Source organism: Podarcis raffonei, chromosome 1 (assembly GCF_027172205.1).
Source record: "Podarcis raffonei isolate rPodRaf1 chromosome 1, rPodRaf1.pri, whole genome shotgun sequence".
NCBI classification, from domain to species: domain Eukaryota; kingdom Metazoa; phylum Chordata; class Lepidosauria; order Squamata; family Lacertidae; genus Podarcis; species Podarcis raffonei.
In genome coordinates this window covers 130,450,021-130,470,424 of record NC_070602.1, presented here as the reverse complement: position 1 = coordinate 130,470,424, position 20,404 = coordinate 130,450,021, and the positions used below count along the sequence as shown (strand labels likewise).

The following is a 20,404-nucleotide window of genomic DNA, read 5'->3' as shown; positions in this document are numbered from 1 at the left end:
GTGGTATATAAATTCAATCAATCAATCAATCAATCAATCAATCAATCACCAAATGTCCATGGCAAGTCCACAAGCAGAACCCAAACATAACAAGCACAACAGAAGCACTTTCCATACCTGCAATTCAAGCATATTGCCTCCAGCCATGGGGGCAATCTAATGAGCCCTTGTATCTGAGGAACTAGTTGTACAGTCTTTTAGGTCCTAAAAGAAATCCGGAATTTTTAAAAAAGCATGTCAGATGGAATTACAACCATGTTAAGGAACACCGCAATTTTATTTCATTGAAATCTTGAGCATTCTCTGTCTGGCAACAGCTTCAATTGATTTTTCATGGGGGTCACCTGAAGTTCCCACTGAAACTAATGGAAGGTAGAAAGCTCAGCATGATGATTAACTAAAAAACTTAAATATACTTGCACAAAATAAAAAGGTTTTAATAAACGCATATTATGTTAATAAGGCTTAAACTGTTAAAACCGACCAACTCGAGTTCGTATGGCTTGTGTAGTGGGGAAAAGGTTTTAAATAAAAATGCCATAACCTGCTACCTCACCTCAAAACAAAGAACAGGAAACTAATGTTGCCCCAAGGTATAATATGCAAGATTTATAATACCATAAATCGCACATTTTATACAGCTGTGTGTGATAGCTTGCAAGCACATCAAGCAGAAGAGTTCATTCTCATTCTCTTTTCATTTGTTTTCATGCTCCATCATCAGAGGTGGCTACTCGGTATCTGTAGCAATAGAGCTTGTTGTCTGCACCACCACTCAACAGCAACTATAGAGCAAGGAAGAAAAATCTAGTTATAATGAGACAATATTCAGAAACATTCACTTCGTTTCAGAGCACAATTCAAAGTGTTGGTGTTGACCTTTAAAGCCTTAAACGGCCTCGGTCCAGTATACCTGAAGGAGCGTTTCCACCTCCATCATTCTGCCCGGACACTGAGGTCTAGCGCCGAGGGCCTTCTGGCAGTTCCCTTGCTGCGAGAAGCCAAGTTACAGGGAACCAGGCAGAGGGCCTTCTCGGTAGTGGCACCTGCCCTGTGGAATGCCCTCCCACCAGATGTCAAAGAGAAAAATAACTACCAAACTTTTAGAAGACATCTAAAGGCAGCCCTGTTTAGGGAAGCTTTTAATGTTTAATAGGTTATTGTATTTTAGTGTTTTATTGGAAGCCACCCAGAGTGGCTGGGGAAACCCAGCCAGATGGGCGTGGTATAAATAATAAATTGTTGTTGTTTTCCCCCCATCTAGACCAAGTAAAAACGTATATACAGTGGTCCCTTGATTCCCGAATGGCTTAGTTGTCGAACAAACTGGCTCCCAAACACCGCAAACCCAGAAGTAAGTGTTCCGGTTTGCGAATGTTTCTTGGAAGTCAAACGTCTGACGCGGCTTCCAATTAAGTGCAGGAAGCTCCTGCAGCCAATCGGAAGCTGCGCCTTGGTTTTCGAACGGTTTCGGGAGTCGAACGGATTAGGTTTGAGAACCAAAGTACCACTGTACCAGGAAAAACAATTTTTCATCAAAACTTCCATAAGAAATACAAGGCATGGTATCGCATATTTCCGGATGCTTAATGCAAAGGAAGGAGTATATAGGAAAAGGCTAATTCATATTCTGGCTTATTAAGCAGACATATGATTAATACAGCCACTTGTGCCTTGGAACTTTTGCCTGCCTTAATGTTAGGAACAGAAACTCCACAATGTCTTAAATCCACAATATAAAGAGAAGCAGCACAAAATGCTATAAACAAAAAACAACTGGTCATGTTGCATGATATCTAACATCAGCATCCCAAAAGAGAAAGGACTTCCACTTGTGCAACCAGACTTCCCGTCCCTGTCCCTTCTCTCGATCCATTCTGCAGGCTTGGGGAAAAACCCAGAACAGGTTTCGGGGCACACGGGGAGATGAAGTCTCATTGCACAGGCAGGTCTTTGCAGTAACAAGACTTTGTTGGACATAACCCAAAGTTTCTGCAAAATCACATACATTCTTTCAAGTAGTTTTAAGATAAATCACTTTCACAAGTTGAACCTTTGCTGTTCTGCACTGCATAAGTAATGAATATTTATAAATCACTACACATATCAAACTACATAAACAACATCTGCTGCAAAGATACTTCAGTTTCCACCCAATTCCTGTTCCTGACCAAGTTCTTACCCCTGCTTCTGTCCATTCCACACACAAAACCTTGTCTTCATGAGCAGCCAAGTCATAGAGAGGTGCCTTGCAACTACAGGAAGCAGAAAATAAGACAGCCATACTAGTTATATTACATGGAAATAAAAGCATTCTGATGGCTAATGGCTGAAATCAGACAGCAAATTCCTTCTACATAAACTTCCCTCCTACTCTCATTCTTCTGTCAACCTTTCGGTAAGATCCAATTGCAGAAGACGCCTATTGTCATTCAATCAAGAACTTCTGCTGGCACAAGGTTGGGGGTGGAGGGAGGTGGCGGCGATTTTGGCAGATATCCCATTCCTCCTCCATCCCCCTAGAAATCGGGACTAAAGAATTTGGGGGACGAAATGGGAGGTGGTGATGAACAGTGCAGGATGAATCAACTAAAATATCTTCCTCACTTCCATCAGTGGGAGAAAAATTCCACTCCTGGGGTGCTTCTGCAAAGTCTGGGTCCAAACTACAATTTCACTTTTGGAATTATGCACACTGCCTACATACTGTCTTTAACCATAAGCAAGTGCTGATTTTGACCTATAGAGCGCTATACTGCTCAGGACTCCAATATCTCAAGGACCATCTCTTCCCAATATGAACCAGACCAGACACTATGGTCTTCATCAAAGGCCCTTCTCTGTGTGCCCCACTCAAGGAAGATGAGGGTGACCACATATGAACAGGCCTTTTCATTGGTGGCCTACCATCCAATGAATGTTTTCAGAGGGAGATGTCCCTGGCATCATCCTTGTCGGTCTCTAGGTGCCAGGCTAAGACCTTTTTGTTTACCCAGGCCTTTGGCTACTTGATCTTGTTCCTCACAGGGATCCTCATCTTTCAGTGGGGTGGGTAAGACTTGTCCTTATTAATAATGTGTTTCTGGATGAGCATTTTAATGTATTTTGCATTGTTCACTGTTTTAATTCTTTTTATTGTTCTGAACTGCTTTTATGTATTGCATTCTACCTTGCCAAGTCACTTTGAGACTTCATGCTGCATAAAGCAATTGGTAAATGCAATAAATTAAAAAACCCACTGTCCTGCTGTGCCATAATCCTTAGAAAAACAGAATTGCATCAAACACAATGCTTAGGGAGACATTTGCAGGTGCAGAACTAATATGGATGAGAATATTGCTAAAATCAGACTTAAGATCTAGTCAGAACCCTTCAAATCAATATCAATTGCCCTAAATATTCAAATATTCAAGATATTCAATATCAATTGCCCTAAATATTCTATAGTGACATTTCTTCAGTTTGTGTGCCATCCAGTAACACAAATCCATATGGCAAAAGTCCAACAAAAACCCAGGACTTAAAGATTACCTTCGTGTGTCCCAGAGTTTGACAACGTTGTCTAAAGAACCAGAGATAAGCTGTTGCTCATGTGTTGGTGACCACTTCACTGATGTCACCCAGCCAGTATGTGAGGTAAGAGAAAGCAGTACCAAAGAACCATCTGAAAAGAGGCAGACAAGTCTCACTAGCCACAACTGATGTCACACAAGACACTTAAAATTTTTGCACGCATACAGCAGGGTGAAAGTGAGTACGCAATGGATACAAAAATAGTAATAGCCAGCATTTTTAGTAAATGTGCTGAAATCAAACAGAAAGTAGGAGACAACGACCACTCCCTAGGCCACTACTGAGATGAAATGTTTCTTTACAAAGACCAAAACAAATGTTTATTAAAAGTAGCACATTAGTGATATAATCAGTAAAAACAGGACACCTGCAAGCCATATGAAGGAATTAGGAAGTTGCCATATACCAGGTCAGATTTTTTTATCCGTCTAGCCCAAATTTGTGTACCCAGACTGGCAGCTGCTCTCCAATGTCTCAGGCAAGGGAATAATAACACGGGAACAAAATTTTTGTTGCATTGACACCTGCAGTTGTTCTAGCCTAAGTTCGACGTGCTGATTTCATATCTGAAGTTGGTTTTGTTCTGTAAGCTCTAGTTTTTTTGCAATTCATGTTTTTCACTTTTCACCATAATCTCAGTTTTTCACTATGCAAGAATTCAATATTTTATTAAACGCATAGCCAAAGTAGTACAATATGAGTAAAAATGTAAGTGACTCATATAGCATTAAACATGACATGTATAGCATTAGAAATGACATGTATATCTATGTACAGTTGGAGGTATGCAAAAAAATGCATTCCCTTGGGATAAACAGTATACTGGGGAACAATCCCCCCCCCATTTTCTTTTGCATGAGATTTTTCAACTGTTCTTATATGTTCTTTCAACTCTGATTTCAAATCTGGAATCCATTTTCGTGTACACGCTATGTTTATCTTTCAATTTCCAACTTTTGCCGATATGTCATATTTACACTGGGGATAAGTGGACACTGACACATTGATCTACCCTAACCACATGGTAATTATTGTTTTGCAAACTTAATTTTTCCTCATTTTTACAGTTTTGTAACCTAAATATTTGTATTTTTCAGATCAGACCATGGTTTCCTCAAGTAGACAAAAATGTGATAGAGAGCTTTACAAACGCTGCCATAACCACTGCATAGAAATGGAAGATTATAGCAACTCTCCCCGACTCCGGGTTACAATAGTATGCCACCAGCCAATCAGGGTTGGGCAGCCTCACCAGAAAGTTTATTCGAAAGCAGGTATGTATAGCTCAATAAATGCATGAAATAATAATAATTTTAAAAATGTAACTCGTGTGTGTGTGTGTGTGTGTGTGTGTACATGTGCACACACTATTTGCAAAAATTCTCTCAGGAATACAGTGGTACCTCGGGTAAAGTACTTGATTCGTTCTGGAGGTCCGTACTTAACCTGAAACTGTTCTTAACCTGAAGCACTACTTTAGTTAATGGGGCCTCCTGCTGCTGCGCCGCCGGAGCACGATTTCTGTTCTTATCCTGAAGCAAAGTTCTTAACATGAAGCACTATTTCTGGCTTAGTGGAGTGTGCAACCTGAAGCGTATATAACCTGAGGTACCACTGTATTGGATTTGTGACTGTTATGTTCATGTGCCTTCAGTAATACAGTTCAATAACCACTAATGTATCAACTGACTTCTCAGTGATGCTACTTTGGAATTCAAAGTACGTCTTCAATATAATAGAATGCAAATGTAATACAGTGGTACCTCAGGTTAAGAACTTAATTCATTCTGGAGGTCTGTTCTTAACCTGAAACTGTTCTTAACCTGAAGCACCACTTTAGCTAATGGGGCCTCCTGCTGCTGCTGCGCCACCGGAGCACGATTTCTGTTCTCATCCTGAAGCAAAGTTCTTAACCTGAGGTACTATTTCTGGGTTAGCGGAGTCTGTAACCTGAAGCGTATGTAACCCAAGGTACCACTGTACATCAATTATGTCAATTACAAGTTATTATCAGCGTTAGCAGAAAAATACAATGATATTAGCCACTGTATTTGTATTTGCAACTGGAGGTATCACTGTATACATTCTGTTCTACCCACCTTTCGTACGAGGGTCCCATAACCTAATGTGTCTGTCAGTGCTTCCAGAGGCTAAACGCCGACACAATGGCGAGTAGGATATAGAGTTGAACACTTTGTTTCCAGTCTATGTAAAAATAAGAGTAGAAAGAAGCAGGGTGGATTTAAATCGCTAGCCAGTAAGACTTGATTTAAATCAATTTTTTTTTACAGAAAGACTCATTCTTGCTGGCATAATCTTAATATTTACAACCAGATGAAAGTTTCATTTCTGGAATAAGAAATTTTCAGAGTAGTTTTTACAGCTATATCAAAAATTGCTGATTTGCTTATACTATTAGAAATACATAGACAGATAGTTATAAAGGGTTTAATGAGTTAACTGTTTATATTTTGACAACTTTTCTGCTGTACTTTATTGGAAGGAGAAAAACAATCATTTCCTTAATAACAATTTAAACAATTTATTTAACTAAAACAATAGCATTATAGCATATGTATCCCTGTTTGTTAACTGATGTGGTCAAACTATTTTTTAAAAAACTTAAACTGAGTTTTAGCACACATGAAAAACTTAAAACAAATCCTTATTTCCTGATGAATAGCCTTTGGACTATAATGTAACTTAAATAGAAAGCTATCTTTATAAATATTTTTCCTCCAATTTAAATAAAAAAATCAGATTTAAATTTTAAAAATCAATTTTTTTAAAAAAAAATCATTGATTTTTATCCACCCTGAGTAGAAGTAATTAATGAATTGCTCTTTAGACTTTGCACAAAACTCTTTGTTGAAGGCAGTTAAGCAATCTAAGAAATGGTGAACTTGGTTTGCAAGAGAACTCACCAAAGTGGATTTGAGGCCCCCTGTTTCAACATCCCACACCTTAATTGTGTGGTCCCATGAAGCACTGCATATTTCATCTGTATCTGACCAAAGTACAGAAGAGACCGATTCTGTATGACCAGAGAGGGTTGTAACAGGAGTCTAGACAGGAAAAATAAATTTTGGGAGGATATGGTTATTGAAATATTTCATTTTGTGAAACGAGCTTGTTCACTAACGTTGTTAAGTCTATACATATACAGTGGTACCTCGAGTTAAGAACAGAGGGCCTTCTCGGTAGTGGCGCCCGCCCTGTGGAACGCCCTCCCAACAGATGTCAAAGAGATAAACTACTATCTGATGTTTAGAAGACATCTGAAGGCAGCCCTGTTTAGGGAAGTTTTTAATGACTAATGTTTTAATGTATTTTTAATCTTTTGTTGGAAGCCGCCCAGAGTTGCTGGGGAAACCCAGCCAGTTGGGCAGGGTATAAATAATATATTATTATTATTATTATTATTATTATTATTATTATTATTATTATACCTCAGGTTAAGAACTTAACTCGTTCTGGAGGTCTGTTGTTAACCTGAAACTGTTCTTAACCTGAAGCACCACTTTAGCCGGCGCTACACAATTTCTGTTCTCATCCTGAAGCAAAGTTCAGGTAATACACGAGGTACTATTTCTGGGTTAGCCGAGTCTGTAACCTGAAGCGTATTTAACCTGAAGCGTATGTAACCCGAGGTACCACTGTACTATAGGAATTGCTCCCAACTAAATGTGCATGGGATTGTGCTAGTTCCCTCCATTTCAACCCACTGGAGTTGGCTCCAGGGCTCAGTAGACTTATTGCAGCAGCTATCCAATGTCTCCTCTCTCCCTTTGCAACTGCAGCTGCCATCTTACTCCCTCCCTCCCCCCAAAGCAATGCCTCTGTTCTTGCACTCTGGGCAAAAACAAGGCACACAACTGTGGCAATCGGCACATTTTTGTGTTCCTAGCTGCAGGACACAGATACCTCTGCGCAGTGAATGGCTTGCTGGAGGAGGCGACACTCTGTACATAAAAAAAATAACAGTACAGTGGTACCTCGGGTTAAGTACTTAATTCGTTCCGGAGGTCTGTTCTTAACCTGAAACTGTTCTTAACCTGAAGCACCACTTTAGCTTATGGGGCCTCCTGTTGCCGCCGTGCCGCCAGAGCACAATTTCTGTTCTCATCCTGAAGTTCTTAACCCGAGGTACTATTTCTGGGTTAGCGGAGTCTGTAACCTGAAGCGTTTGTAACCCGAGGTACCACTGTACAACAAGCTAGAAACGCCAAAATTGGTAGACCCCTCCACAGATTCTCTGTGGTTGACAATGTTGAGCCCCAAGAGTAATTTAGTACTAGGAAAGCACCATCTCCCAGCTGACAAAAATGTCCAAGCTGATCTTGAGATGGAGAAGGAACTCAATGAGGCATCCAGTAGGAGTAATTGTTAAGTAATGGGTGATTTCAATTACCATCATATATACTGGATAAAAGGGACGCGGGTGGCGCTGTGGGTTAAACCACAGAGCCTAGGACTTGCCTATCTGAAGGTCGGCAGTTCGAATCCCTGCGATGGGGTGAGCTCCCGTTGCTTGGTCCCTGCTCCTGCCAACCTAGCAGTTCGAAAGCACGTCAAAGTGCAAGTAGATAAATAGGTACCGCTCTGGCGGGAAGGTAAACGGTGTTTCCGTACACTGCTCTGGTTTGCCAGAAGCGGCTTAGTCATGCTGACCACATGACCCGGAAGCTGTACGCCAGCTCCCTCGGCCAATAAAGCGAGATGAGCGCCACAACCCCAGAGTCGGCCACGATTGGACCTAATGGTCAGGGGTCCCTTTACCTTTATACTGGATAAAGGTGTGTTCCAGTCACAAAAGAGGCAACATTTCTAGATAGCCTCAATGACTGTGCCCTAGGACAGCCGGCCACAGAACCAACCAGAGGATCAGTGACTCTGGACTTTTATTACGTGCTTGCCAGGACCTGGTAAGCTGCGAGGACCTTCGTTTACACTGGGGTCCAGGGCCGAGGGCTTTTTGGCGGTTCCCTCCCTGCGAGAAGTGAGGTTACAGGGAACCAGGCAGAAGGCCTTCTTGGTAGTGGCGCCCGCCCTGTGGAACGCCCTACCATCTGATTGATGTCAAGGAAATAAACAACTACAGTATCTGACTTTTAGAAGACATCTAAAGGCAGCCCTGTTTAGGGAAGTTTTCAATGTTTCATGTTTTATCGTGTTTTAATACAGTTGTACCTTGGAAGTCAAACAGCCTAGTTCTTGAACGTTTTGACTCCTGAAAGATGGACACCTGGAAGTGACTGTTCTGGTTTTTTAATGTTCTTTTGGAAGCCAAATGTCCGGGGAGCTTCCTGCAACCAATCAGAAGCCGCACGTTTTGGAATTCGAACAGACTTCCGGAACAGATTCCGTTTGACTTTCAAGGTATGACTGTATTCTGTTGGGAGCAGCCCAGAGTGGCTGGGGAAACCCAGCCAGATGGGTGGGGTATCAATAATAAAGTATTATTATTATTATTATTATTATTATTATTATTATTATTAAGTTGTTGATCTCTCTCAAAACAGTGATCACGGTGCTATCAAATCCCGCATATATATAAAAGGACAATTGCCAGGCACATCTAACTTGGATGGCACAAAAGGGGTTTAGACAAATTCATGGATGGCAATACCAGTCATGGCTGTGTACCAGCTTCAGTACTGAAGACTATATGCCTCAAAATACTGGGGGACACAAGCAGGAAGGAAGCTGTAGCACTCAAGTCCAGCTTGCAGTTTCCCATGTGCATCTGATTGGCCAGGATGCTGGACTACATGGGCCTTTGATCTGACTCAGCAGGGCTTTTCTTATGTCCAAGTGGAACTTATAGAGTACTGCAATTTGGGGAAACTAAGGCAAATGTCACAACTGCAGCCCACAGGTCCCTGGAGGTATAGCTGGCTGGTAATGCTAGGCCCAAACCCCCATCCCCTCAAAGGAATTTCTACAAAATCCAGGTTTATCTTACTCTTGTTAGTCCCAACTGCTCAGTTTTCTGCTTTTTCCTTGGTCTGTTTGCCGCCTCCTCCGTTTCCATTTCATCCTCTTCATCCGTAGGCACTGAAATAAAATTTTAAAAAATGGTCATTTTAACCATATGATCACTCACTGGTCAATCTCCTATTGCTATAAATTGGATTTTTGTAAAAAAAGAATACTGTATGTTTTGCTCTATAAGACTCACTTTTTCCCTCCTAAAAAGTAAGGGGAAATGTGTGTGCGTCTTATGGAGTGAATGCAGGCTGCGCAGCTATCACAGAAGCCAGAACAGCAAGAGGGATTGCTGCTTTCACTGCGCAGTGATCCCTCTTGCTGTTCTGGCTTCTGAGATTCAGAATATTTTTTTTCTTGTTTTCCTCCTCCAAAAACTAGGTGCGTCTTGTGGTCTGGTGCGTCTTATAGAGCAAAAAATACGGTAAATCTAATTATCAACAAATCTGTGATATGGAGAATCACTATTAGTCCTAATTTAAATGCTGGCCTGCGATTTGAACATTTTCCCTAAGAACACTGATCAATTGCCATATTAACTCAATTCCATGGAAGCAAGCATTTTAGTCATTGCGAGCAATCGAAGTATGAGCTAGATGTCATCCAATGGGATTAACTTCCAAATAAAAGCTTTCGGAATTGTGGAGCCATCTTGCTGTAGTCATACTAGTTGCCTAAGGTCAGGTGTGGGCAACCCTGGCTTTTTAGACATTGCTGAACTACACCACTTATCATCCCTGGCCACTGAACCTATTTCTTGGGAGCTGATGGGCACTGCAGTTCAGCGACATCTGCAGGGCCAAAGGTTTCCCACACCTGATTTAGGTCCCTGTGACATCTTAATTTTATTGTGGCAGAGGTTTTGGGGGCTTCTCTCAGGAACATGAAGTGTTTTGCCCGATTTTTTTTTTTGCATAAGATCAGTTCTCAGATTGAAGATCACAGCTGCAGAACTCCTCGCCCAAGCCTGCAGCTGCTGCTAAAATATGGTTTAGTACATCCAGATTTGTGGCTTGCTTCCCTCCAAATAATCCATGAGTTGTAACTAAGGTTTACGAGTGATACAAACCACAAGTCTGGACTCACTCTGATGCAGCACTTAACCCACCATTTCTCAAACCTGAGTCTCCAGCTATTGTTGATCTACAGCTCCCATCATCTAGCAGGACCATAATTAATAATTACTAAAATTAATAAATAATAATAATAATAATAATAATAATAATAATAATAATTTATTATTTATACCCCACCCATCTGGCTGGCTTTCCCCAGCCACTCTGGGCGGATCCCAACAGAATTAAAAGCACAATAAAACATCAGACATTAAAAACTTCCCTAAACAGGGCTGCCTTCAGATGTCTTCTAAAAGTCAGACAGGTATTTGTTTCCTTGATATCGGATGGGAGGGTGTTCCACAGGGTGGGCGCCACTACCGATAAGGCCCTCTGCCTGGCTCCCTGTAGCTTCACTTCTCGCAGTGAGGGAACCGCCAGAAGGCCCTCAGAGCTGGACCTCAGTGTCTGGGCTGAATGATGGGAGTGGAGACGCTCCTTCAGGTATACTGGGCCAAGGCCATTTAGGGCTTTAAAGGTCAGCACCAACACTTTGAATTGTGCTCAGAAGTGTACTGGGAGGCAGGACCAGTGTTATATGGTACTGGCGGCCACTCTCAGTCACCAGCCTAGCTGCCGCATTTTGGATTAGTTGTAGTGGTCAATAATGATGGAGTTATAATCCTACAACAGCTGAGGTCCCACGTTTGAGAAACACTGACTTAAACCAAACCATGGCTTAGCACTGGCTAATGATGGTGGCAGCAGGGCCAGCGAAGGAGCACTGCGGTTATGATCTTCACTCTGAGAGCCTGCACATTTACTTGTTTGCAATAGCTATAGTCTGGCAAACCAGGTCACCGTGGCCTGTCCTTCAATAGCCACTATTTCCTCATATGTAGCAGAAGTGAGGCCATGATCCTAGCCCTGATCCCAATGTTGCATCCTATTTTCCATGCTTCTCTCTGCCTTCCTGTTTTGAACGCAACATCTAACAAGGAAGCCCTTCATGTGAACAGCAGCTTAAGCACATTGGCTCCAGGTGAATTGGACATCCTCATAATCTGGCGACATTGAGATGGAAGCAGGCCCTGTTCCTACATGCGAGTTAAGAACATCAATAGGACTTTGAGGTATGTTTTCATGAAGCTACGAGACAGGTGGCCTGTGCAGTTCACACATTAATTGAACCTAACTCCTATGGCGAAACGAAGTATTCTCCAAACTCACAGGACTGATATACATGCACACGTGGGAATTTACAATTCTGCAACACAGCACCCCATTTTGAACTTCTCGTGCAGTTAGCAAAAGTATTTCCATGCAGCTTCAAACTGCAATGTCTGGGGCAGCTTCAGTTTGGGGAAAAAGGTGGTTCAGGTTCATGAAAAGAAGGGTGTGCCCACATGTAAACCACACAGAGGTTTCATTTACAAATAGGGAGTATACAAATCCTGTTAAATAAATTAATGTATCGTAAGCATGCAGTGTTGTAGACAAAGGAGCTGGGAGTTATTAGATGAAAGGTCAAAGGAAGCACATAGTTAAACACTGATCTTACCTGCAGACCAGATCTTTAGCATCTTATCCCAGGATCCACTGCAAAACTAAACACACCACAAAACAGTTTTCAACAAAAATGGCACATTTTAGCTAGCTATCATTTGTGATGGGCAAGTTACCAATGCTTGATTTCAGAACAGGCTTATACATGTTTTTCCATGTATAAGACGCCCACATAAGACGCCCCTATTTTTTTGAACACAAAATTAAGAAATCGGACCAGAGGCCTAGCCCAAACCTGAGTCTGGGTTACCCGTGCCAGAGCCCAAGTTTGAACCACAACCTGGGCCACCAGCACCACAGCTTGAACCCGAGCCCAGGCCACCCATACCAGAGCCCAAACCCTGTGCATTCAACATCCGTGTATAAGACGACCCCCAAATTTTGTCTAAAATCTTTTAGCAAAAAACATCGTCTTATAGATGGAAAAATACGGTAAAACAGGCTTGATTTGACTCCAAACCAGATTCAAACAGGACCCAGGGGAAGTTCCCACACCCTTTTGAATGAGCTTTTACATTTTATTTAAAATATCTTGAGGCTGAAAGGACCTTCCTCAGCCTTCGGCTAAACAATTCCTCACCAAAAAAAATTCCCATGGTTTTACTGGAGAATAGAAAATCAGGCAGTGGGGGAGGGGGGGGGGAGGGAAAGAGATGGATGCCCCACGCCATAATTTCACATCTCTGAGTGTTTACAAAGGGTGGTGAACACAGCACATGATATCATGGGCTGTCCCCTAAGCCTGCTAGATGACATCGCAAGGGATCGATGCCTTAGGAGAGCGAGAAAAATTCTCAGGGACGATTCACACCCTGGCCAGCACCTCTTTCATCTTCTACCCTCGGACAGGAGATATAGAAGTAGAATCAGTCGTACCAACAGGCTAAAAAACAGTTTCTACCAATGGGCTGTTAGGCAACTGATCGGAAAATACTAATAGTGCAACTGACTTTCGGGGTTGGTGTGTTGTGCGACAAGCACACAAAGTGAAATGAGATTGAGTGTTTGTGGCGGGGGGGGGAGGCTCGGTTAATTTCATTGTACACAGGTTGTACATTGACAATAAAGGTATAATTATTACTATTACTTCTTCTTCTTATTATTATTATTATTAGTGCAAGGCTTCCAGTTATCAGAAGATGCAGAGCAGATGCTATAGTGTTGCCTTTTATGTGAAACAACATCAACTGTCTCAGCTGCTTGGGTGTGTGGGAGGGAGGGAGGAAAGGACAGTCAATATAACTTACTTTAGTCCTTGAGCCATCCACAGCGACAGATTCTACGCTTCCTGCATGTCCTCTGCAGCAGTGAAGGGCCTTCACTTTGTTCTTTTCTACATTCCATTCCCACAGCAGGATAGTCTGGTCCATCGATGCACTAAGCAGCAGGCATGACAAACTATCTGAGGGATACAGGCATAGCAGACAGGTTCACACAGCAGTCTTTCCCCAAACCAACCCTCTCCTAATTCTCCCAACCCACTCAAATAAGATGAAGAGTTTACAAAACGATTATAAACAGGCCGAGGATGGGATCGATTTGGAGCTGAGGCAATGCAGAAGGATATCACAGGGCTGCTGGGAATGTAGAAGTAAACGGAATATGACCGTCACTCATACACATTCCCAGTTTAATGGCCATGAATGCAGTCGGAGGCCTCAGTATAACATCAGGCAGCCCGGTTTAGGGAAGTTTTTAACGCTTGAAGTTTTATTCTGTTTTTAATGTTCTGTTGAAAGCTGCCCAGAGTGGCTGGTGAAACCCAGTCAGATGGGCAGGGTAGAAATAAATTATTATTATTATTACCCAGTGGGACTTTGATCCTGAGGCCTTTGTTTCAACACAAAACTGCCACGTAATGTGGCAACAATTGCACAGGAGGAATTGCAAAGAAGAGTGGAATTTGAGAGGTGGCTAGGTTATTCTGATGCAGCGAAAGCAAAAAAAGTATTTCGATAAATTTGTTAAGTCTTTATGGTGTCACTTTCTGTGTTGGATTTCAGTTTGGAAATAACTGAACAATTCGGGGTGGTGAGCTTTCTGTGAAATTTATTGAAGCTGAAACCCCAAACAGAGTAAAATCCACTTACCTTTTTTGACCCAGGCCACATCTTTAACCACATCTACATGTCCAGCAAGCGTCATTACGGGTTTGCCCTCTACTGACCAAATCCGAGATGTCTGGTCATAGGAGCCTGTCAATATCCTACGGAATTTAGAAGCAAAAAAATCTGCTTGGTGGTTGTTTATAGTTCTTCATAGGACACATCTTCTACTTTATGGGCTTTAATCGAGCACTTGACACACTGTGCAATTTCAATTTCTTTGGAATATGATGCTGAAATATGATGTTTGTTAATGAAGAATCCTTTCCCAGCAAAGTACTTGGGCTATAGATACTGCGCACGGTTAAAGCTGCAAATCTGTAAGACAATGCCACCATCCATTCTCTGTGGGGACATCATACTAAAATGCTTACTATATTCACATATACTTACCTTCTGTGCGGTTTGAAAGTTCAAGTGGAGATTTTGAATGGGAAAAAATATGTTTATTTAAAAGACAGAGGGGAAAGGAGGAAAAGAATGGATAAACTGACGCTGTGCCTTCAACATGGTGAGTGAAATAAAACAAGACGAAAGAAAAATGGATACAAAAACTTACAGAATATCCAGAAAAATAAGAAACCAAGGTAACAAACTTTTTATAAAAGAATGGAAATGGTTTATTGAATATTTACAAATAAACTGTAAACAGATAAGGACATTGGCAGGATTACTGTAATAACCTGCAGTTTTATAAGAGGATATATTTAAAGCAGATGAATTAAATGAGTAAACTAAGTTAATTTGGAATATGCAGAAAATATATAAAAAAATTTTTTTAAAGGAACTGCAGAAAGAGAGGGAAGGAAGCCGAGTTTTGGAATGTTAAAATGATTGTAAAATCACTGAAATGTACAAAACTGAAAAATCATAAATGAAAAATGAAATAATGAAAGGCGATATCTTACAGGCAGGAAGTCAAACAAAAGAGATTAGGAAAGAAGTAGCATGTCTCCCTTACCATTCTTCTGTAGCTTCAATAGAACTGATCCAATCATCATGGAGCATGCATTCTTCAGGTTGAGGAGCCGTGTATTTTTCAACATACTCTATTGCTACTACTTCTTCCTGCGCACACAAAACACGTCAAGGGAAAGGATCAGCCACTGAGGCTTCAGAGGAAAATTTCCTCTGCAGCAGAGAGGCTTCACAAGGACTGTGGCTGCTACTTAGCACCGAGGGCTCCTCTTTTAAATTGTTTTTAAATTTTATCTGTGTTGCTTTAAATGAGACCACCTTGGCTCTGAGCCCTGGAAGACTTGCACCCTGCCTGGCTGGCCCTTTCCCATCTGGCCTGGGAGAGTGGAGTGCGGACTGACTCCAGCTACAAAAACTGTGGCTTTTGAACAGATTCTGGGGCTGGAGTATTGTTTACAGGGGGCTGAGAGAGCTTGTTGCTGTTACTGATATTATTGTTGTATCTTTAGTTTTAGATCTTATGATTTATGTGGAAATTGTTTTCATTAGTTTTTGTGCTTTTTGATGTGTTTTATTTGTTGTTCATGACTTCTGTTACGTTTGTAATTATGTAAGTCTTTTCATGTTGTATAGCATAGTTTCAGCTATGGAAAGGAGGCATACAAATAAAATGATGATGATCACCCTTGGCTCCTTCGTGCAAGACCACCTGCTGGAGATGAATGATACAAGCTGGCACCCACTCACTGTTAGCTTTACTGAGCTACACTGGCAGTCCTGAAAGGCTGCTATGTTCCAGGTGCAAACTGCCCAACAGGAGCGCCAGGCAAGAATGTCGAAGGAAAGACCAGAGAGAAAACCGTTCTTCAGGACCTCACAGATGCACTTAGTCTAAAGGGTAATGGGACCCCTGACCATTAGGTCCAGTCGTGGCCGACTCTGGGGTTGCAGCACTCATCTCGCTTTATTGGCCGAGGGAGCCTGCGTACAGCTTCCAGGTCATGTGGCCAGCATGACTAAGCCGCTTCTGGCGAACCAGAGCAGCACACGGAAACGCCGTTTACCTTCCCGTCGGAGTGGTACCTATTTATCTACTTGCACTTTGACGTGCTTTCGAACTGTTAGGTTGGCAGGAGCAGGGACTGAGCAACGGGAGCTCGCCCCGTCGCGGGGATTCGTACCGCCGACCTTCTGATCGGCAAGTCCTAGGCTCTGTGGTTTAACCCACAGCGCCACCCGCGTCCCGCACTTAGTATACTATATACTTATTCAAGATTATGATTTGTATGCTGCTTAGCAAAAGCCATATATAGATATTGAAAACAAAACAAGGTGGTCTCTTATAAGAAATCCTTATTTTCTTCCAGTTCCCTCTGCCCCCCTGAAACCAAGGGGGCAAATTACCTGCACCAGATCCTCGCTAATTCAAGTAAGGGACTCAATTCTGGGCCTCTCAGGAGAATGGAAGGGCTTTTTGGTCCAATGCATTCAAGGTAATCTCTGCTGCTGGAATGCCTCGTTCCAGGGCCTTACACTGGCTACTTCAAGAAGCAGGCCTGTGTTTTATGGGAACAACAGAGGCCTCTGTAGCAGACGTGGGCTCCCAACTGCAGATGCACTTTTAACCAATCCTAAGCCGTCTCTAGCTAGCAGCTCTGGAGGCTAGAATTGCTCTGTCATACATTTGCAAGCTAGACAGCCCGATACAATAACTGGGAGTTTTGCACAAATTTAAGTGGATGATTCTATATTTCTTACTCTCATTATCCAGAGCCTATACTCTACACACACAGAGACACACACAAACCCACCCCAATGACTTACAGTTGAGATATTTTCCACTTCCATGTGCCTCACCAGGGACATGCGCAAGAATTGTCCGTTGATAAGGAAATCAAATTCCACATATTTGTGGCCTTCTAGAGACAAAGAAAACACAAATTGTCAGGTTGCATAGCTTATATGATACACTCAGAAGCTGCAGTTTGCACTGTACATTTGAGAAGGCTTGGTGACTATGTCTAAAATGTAGCCTTCAGTTATTCCTGTACAATGCACACTCATATTACCAAATTATCACAGGAAACCAAACTTTATCCAGGAGAATACAAAAATTCTCAAGTTTTTTGTTAGCAGATAAGATTTAGCTCCCCAGAAGGTTTTCTATTGGGAATAGTACCAGGAAGTCTAAAGGAAGAAGACAAAACATTATATTTATATGCAACAGTAGCCGCAAGGCTATTGATTGCGAAAAATTGGAAAAGTGGTATTATACCAACAAAAATAGAGTGGCTTGCCAAATTATTGGAGTACTACAATATATCCAAAACAATGGGAGAAATTGGAAGGATCTCAAAAGAGAAGATAGACAGGGACTGGAAGGTGTTTAAAGGATACTTGCAAAACCATATTAAAAAATCAGAACTCCTATTAGAATAAACAAGTTCTGTTTTAAATACTGAAATACTAAATAAGATGGATAACAATGTGTAATAGAAAAAGAAGCATGAAATTGGGTTAAGGTGTGTGAAAGAAAGTAATAGAAGTGGAAAGAAATTGCAATTGAGTAGATTGGAAGTCTAACACAAAGGTGAGGTGAGGGGTGGTGGATGGTAATGGGAAAAGGAAATATCTTTGGGATTGAGTGTAGGTATGTTTGAACATTTTAAAGGATTGTATAAAATGTATGTTTGTATGCTTGTATATTTGCAATATGTGTGTATTAATGCTGAATTATTTTAACAATAAAAACTTTTTTTAAAAAAAGATTTAGCTCCCCAAACCAGAAGTTATATCACTGATACACATTACATATTCAGCAAATTGGATGTTACAGCATCTTGGTTCCAACTGTAATATTCTTTGAATCCCTAGACATAACACACTTTTCTGGGCAAGCAATCACGAGGAAACAAAAAATTATCAGAGATTATCAGAGATTGTGCAGAGATTTTGTCTATTGGAACATGTACCCAAGGAAGGCAAGGGCCAGCTTTCTGGACAAGAAACTTACTGTGTGAAATGGCCCTGTGACCACAGCAGGAATACAACTGGGTGCCACAGTGAGAGTCAGTATAATGAAGTAGGCAGTACTAATTTGATCTGTGGGACCCAGAATGGAGAGATCAAACCTCTCCATTTTGAAGGAAATCAGCCCTGAGTGCTCACTGGAAGGACAGATCCTGAAGCTGAAGCTCCAATACTTTGGCCACCTCATGAGAGGAGAAGACTCCCTGGAAAAGACCCTGATGTTGGGAAAGATTGAGGGCACAAGGAAAAGGGGACGAGATGGTTGGACAGTGTTCTCGAAGCTACCAGCATGAGTTTGACCAAACTACGGGAGACAATGGAAGACAGGAGTGCCTGGCGTGCTCTGGTCCATGGGGTCACTGTTATGTACTGAAGTTCTCACCCTGGGTTCAGATTGCTCCTTGTAAAGATCACTGGAGACCCTTGGCTAAGTCACTGTCTCCCAACCTAGCCCATACGACAAAAAAACTGCTCCAGGGATAACAGTGTTCTGACACTTTGAGATGAAGTGTGAACTACAAATGTGATAGATAAATAATACATACATAAGCCACAAATTGTCTTGTGCCCAAAATTGTGTATCTCCACTCTAGTTTGCTTTGCTAAACAAGATATGCTTTGGGAGGAAGGGTTGAATATAAATTTAATAAATTAATGTGAGTTTATACGGAATTTGCTAAGGTGGTATCCATAGCATCATGTGTTTAATTGCAAAAATTAATTCTGTAAAACTGTAAACTGTGATTAGTTGTATGTGTGGTAACCACCTCTACAGACTCCTGAAGGAGAGCTAAAATTAACTCTCGACTAATAGCAAGGGGGCAAACTTTTAAAACCATTTCCCTCAAACATAAACATACCATTTTTTGCTTCCAGCAATTTGTTGATAACATTACTGAGATCAGCAACTTCAGAAGCAGCTGGGACAGAGAAAGGAACATCATCTACTACGTATCTGTGGAGAGAAGACAGTTGCACACAGTATTCAGAAACAGGTAAAATCAATCTCAAATTTCCACCATCGTCTTCATGGGAAATATTTTACCTTTAAAGGGCAGACTCATGTACTATATACCATTGTATAGGTATGGTAAAGGACCCTAGGACGGTTAAGTCCAGTCAAAGGCAACTATGGGCCCCTGCCACCCATATCAAATCCCAGTAACATCTACCCCAACCTGGATGACCAACCAAACCCAAGAGAATTGTTTTGGAATCAAAACAAACAAACAAACAAACAAACAAACCATCTGTGGCACTTTAAAGGCACTCGGCACAAGATTTCCTGAACTTTTGCCCATTTTACAACATGCACAAATTGCTACTCTCGGGTGCCACAGATAGAAGCATGGTGTGAGATGGCTGAGGCAAAAAAAGATGAAATGCAAGCACATGGATACAGATTACACACATATACATATATCCAATCAACTAAGATGCTTTGCATATAATTGCTAATTACAGGTAGCAAGCTAATTGGTCTATAACTAGCTGGATTGGATGTAAGGCCCTTTTTGAATATAGGGATGACTTCCGATGTGGCCCAAACTTCGGGAAATAACCCAGATGAATCAATAAATGAGAATATTACCGCCACCAGGGAGGCCTATCAGTCGATGCTAGATTCTGGGGGTAAATAATCTACGGCTGGTGCTTTATTGCTTCTTAACTGTGAAATAAGGTTCTTCAGTTACAGATACTGGAAGCTAATCTGGTAAGTTTCTGTTATTTGGTTGACCCCATCACCCTGCCCATGGTAAGAATGAATGATAATATTGCATACACGTACATATATATCTATATGAATGAATGGCTGAGGCCAAGAGACCGTAAAGTGCAAGGGGCAGGCAGCCCAGCAATGCCAAAATGGACTTTGCTTAAGAGAAACGCTTCAGCCACAGTTGCCATTGCTGCGATGACCCAGTTATGCCCTTCCAGACCCCGGCGATGTACTTACTTCGTGTCCTCAGTGAAGAAGCGAGCCTGAAGCTGCGCCATTTCAAAGGCTGGGATATTTCTGCCTCTCCCCAGAATCAGCAGCGCCTCGTCCCACGTGGCTTCAGAGTTGCTTCCGCCCTCTGCCGGGGGGCCGATGGAGTCGCCTCAGCGAGCGATTAGTTGAGTCTGCCCTTAAAGGTAAAGAACCAGCTTTTATTTTCCTCCCTCTCT

General features: G+C 41.8%; 1 protein-coding gene across 2 annotated transcripts; it reads right to left on the bottom strand.

Annotated features, from left to right (window-relative positions):
• Positions 1–258: 258 nt before the first annotated feature.
• WDR12 (WD repeat domain 12) lies at positions 259–20,304 on the bottom strand. 2 transcript variants are annotated; one of them, XM_053362321.1, is made up of 13 exons: positions 20,193–20,304; positions 19,096–19,190; positions 17,030–17,124; positions 15,249–15,355; positions 14,273–14,388; positions 13,430–13,584; positions 12,178–12,223; positions 9,539–9,630; positions 6,498–6,638; positions 5,673–5,778; positions 3,532–3,664; positions 2,183–2,255; positions 259–785 (listed from the first exon to the last, which is right to left on the bottom strand). In XM_053362321.1, the coding sequence occupies exons 1-13, from the start codon at positions 20,231–20,233 to the stop codon at positions 708–710; spliced, it is 1,278 nt and encodes a 425-aa protein (XP_053218296.1). In that variant the 5' UTR covers positions 20,234–20,304; the 3' UTR covers positions 259–707. The 2 variants fall into 2 exon arrangements, with proteins under 2 accessions (XP_053218296.1, XP_053218305.1); XM_053362330.1 differs by lacking the exon at positions 20,193–20,304 and having other exon boundaries at positions 17,030–17,121; positions 19,092–19,190.
• Between the last annotated feature and the right edge of the window lie 100 nt (positions 20,305–20,404).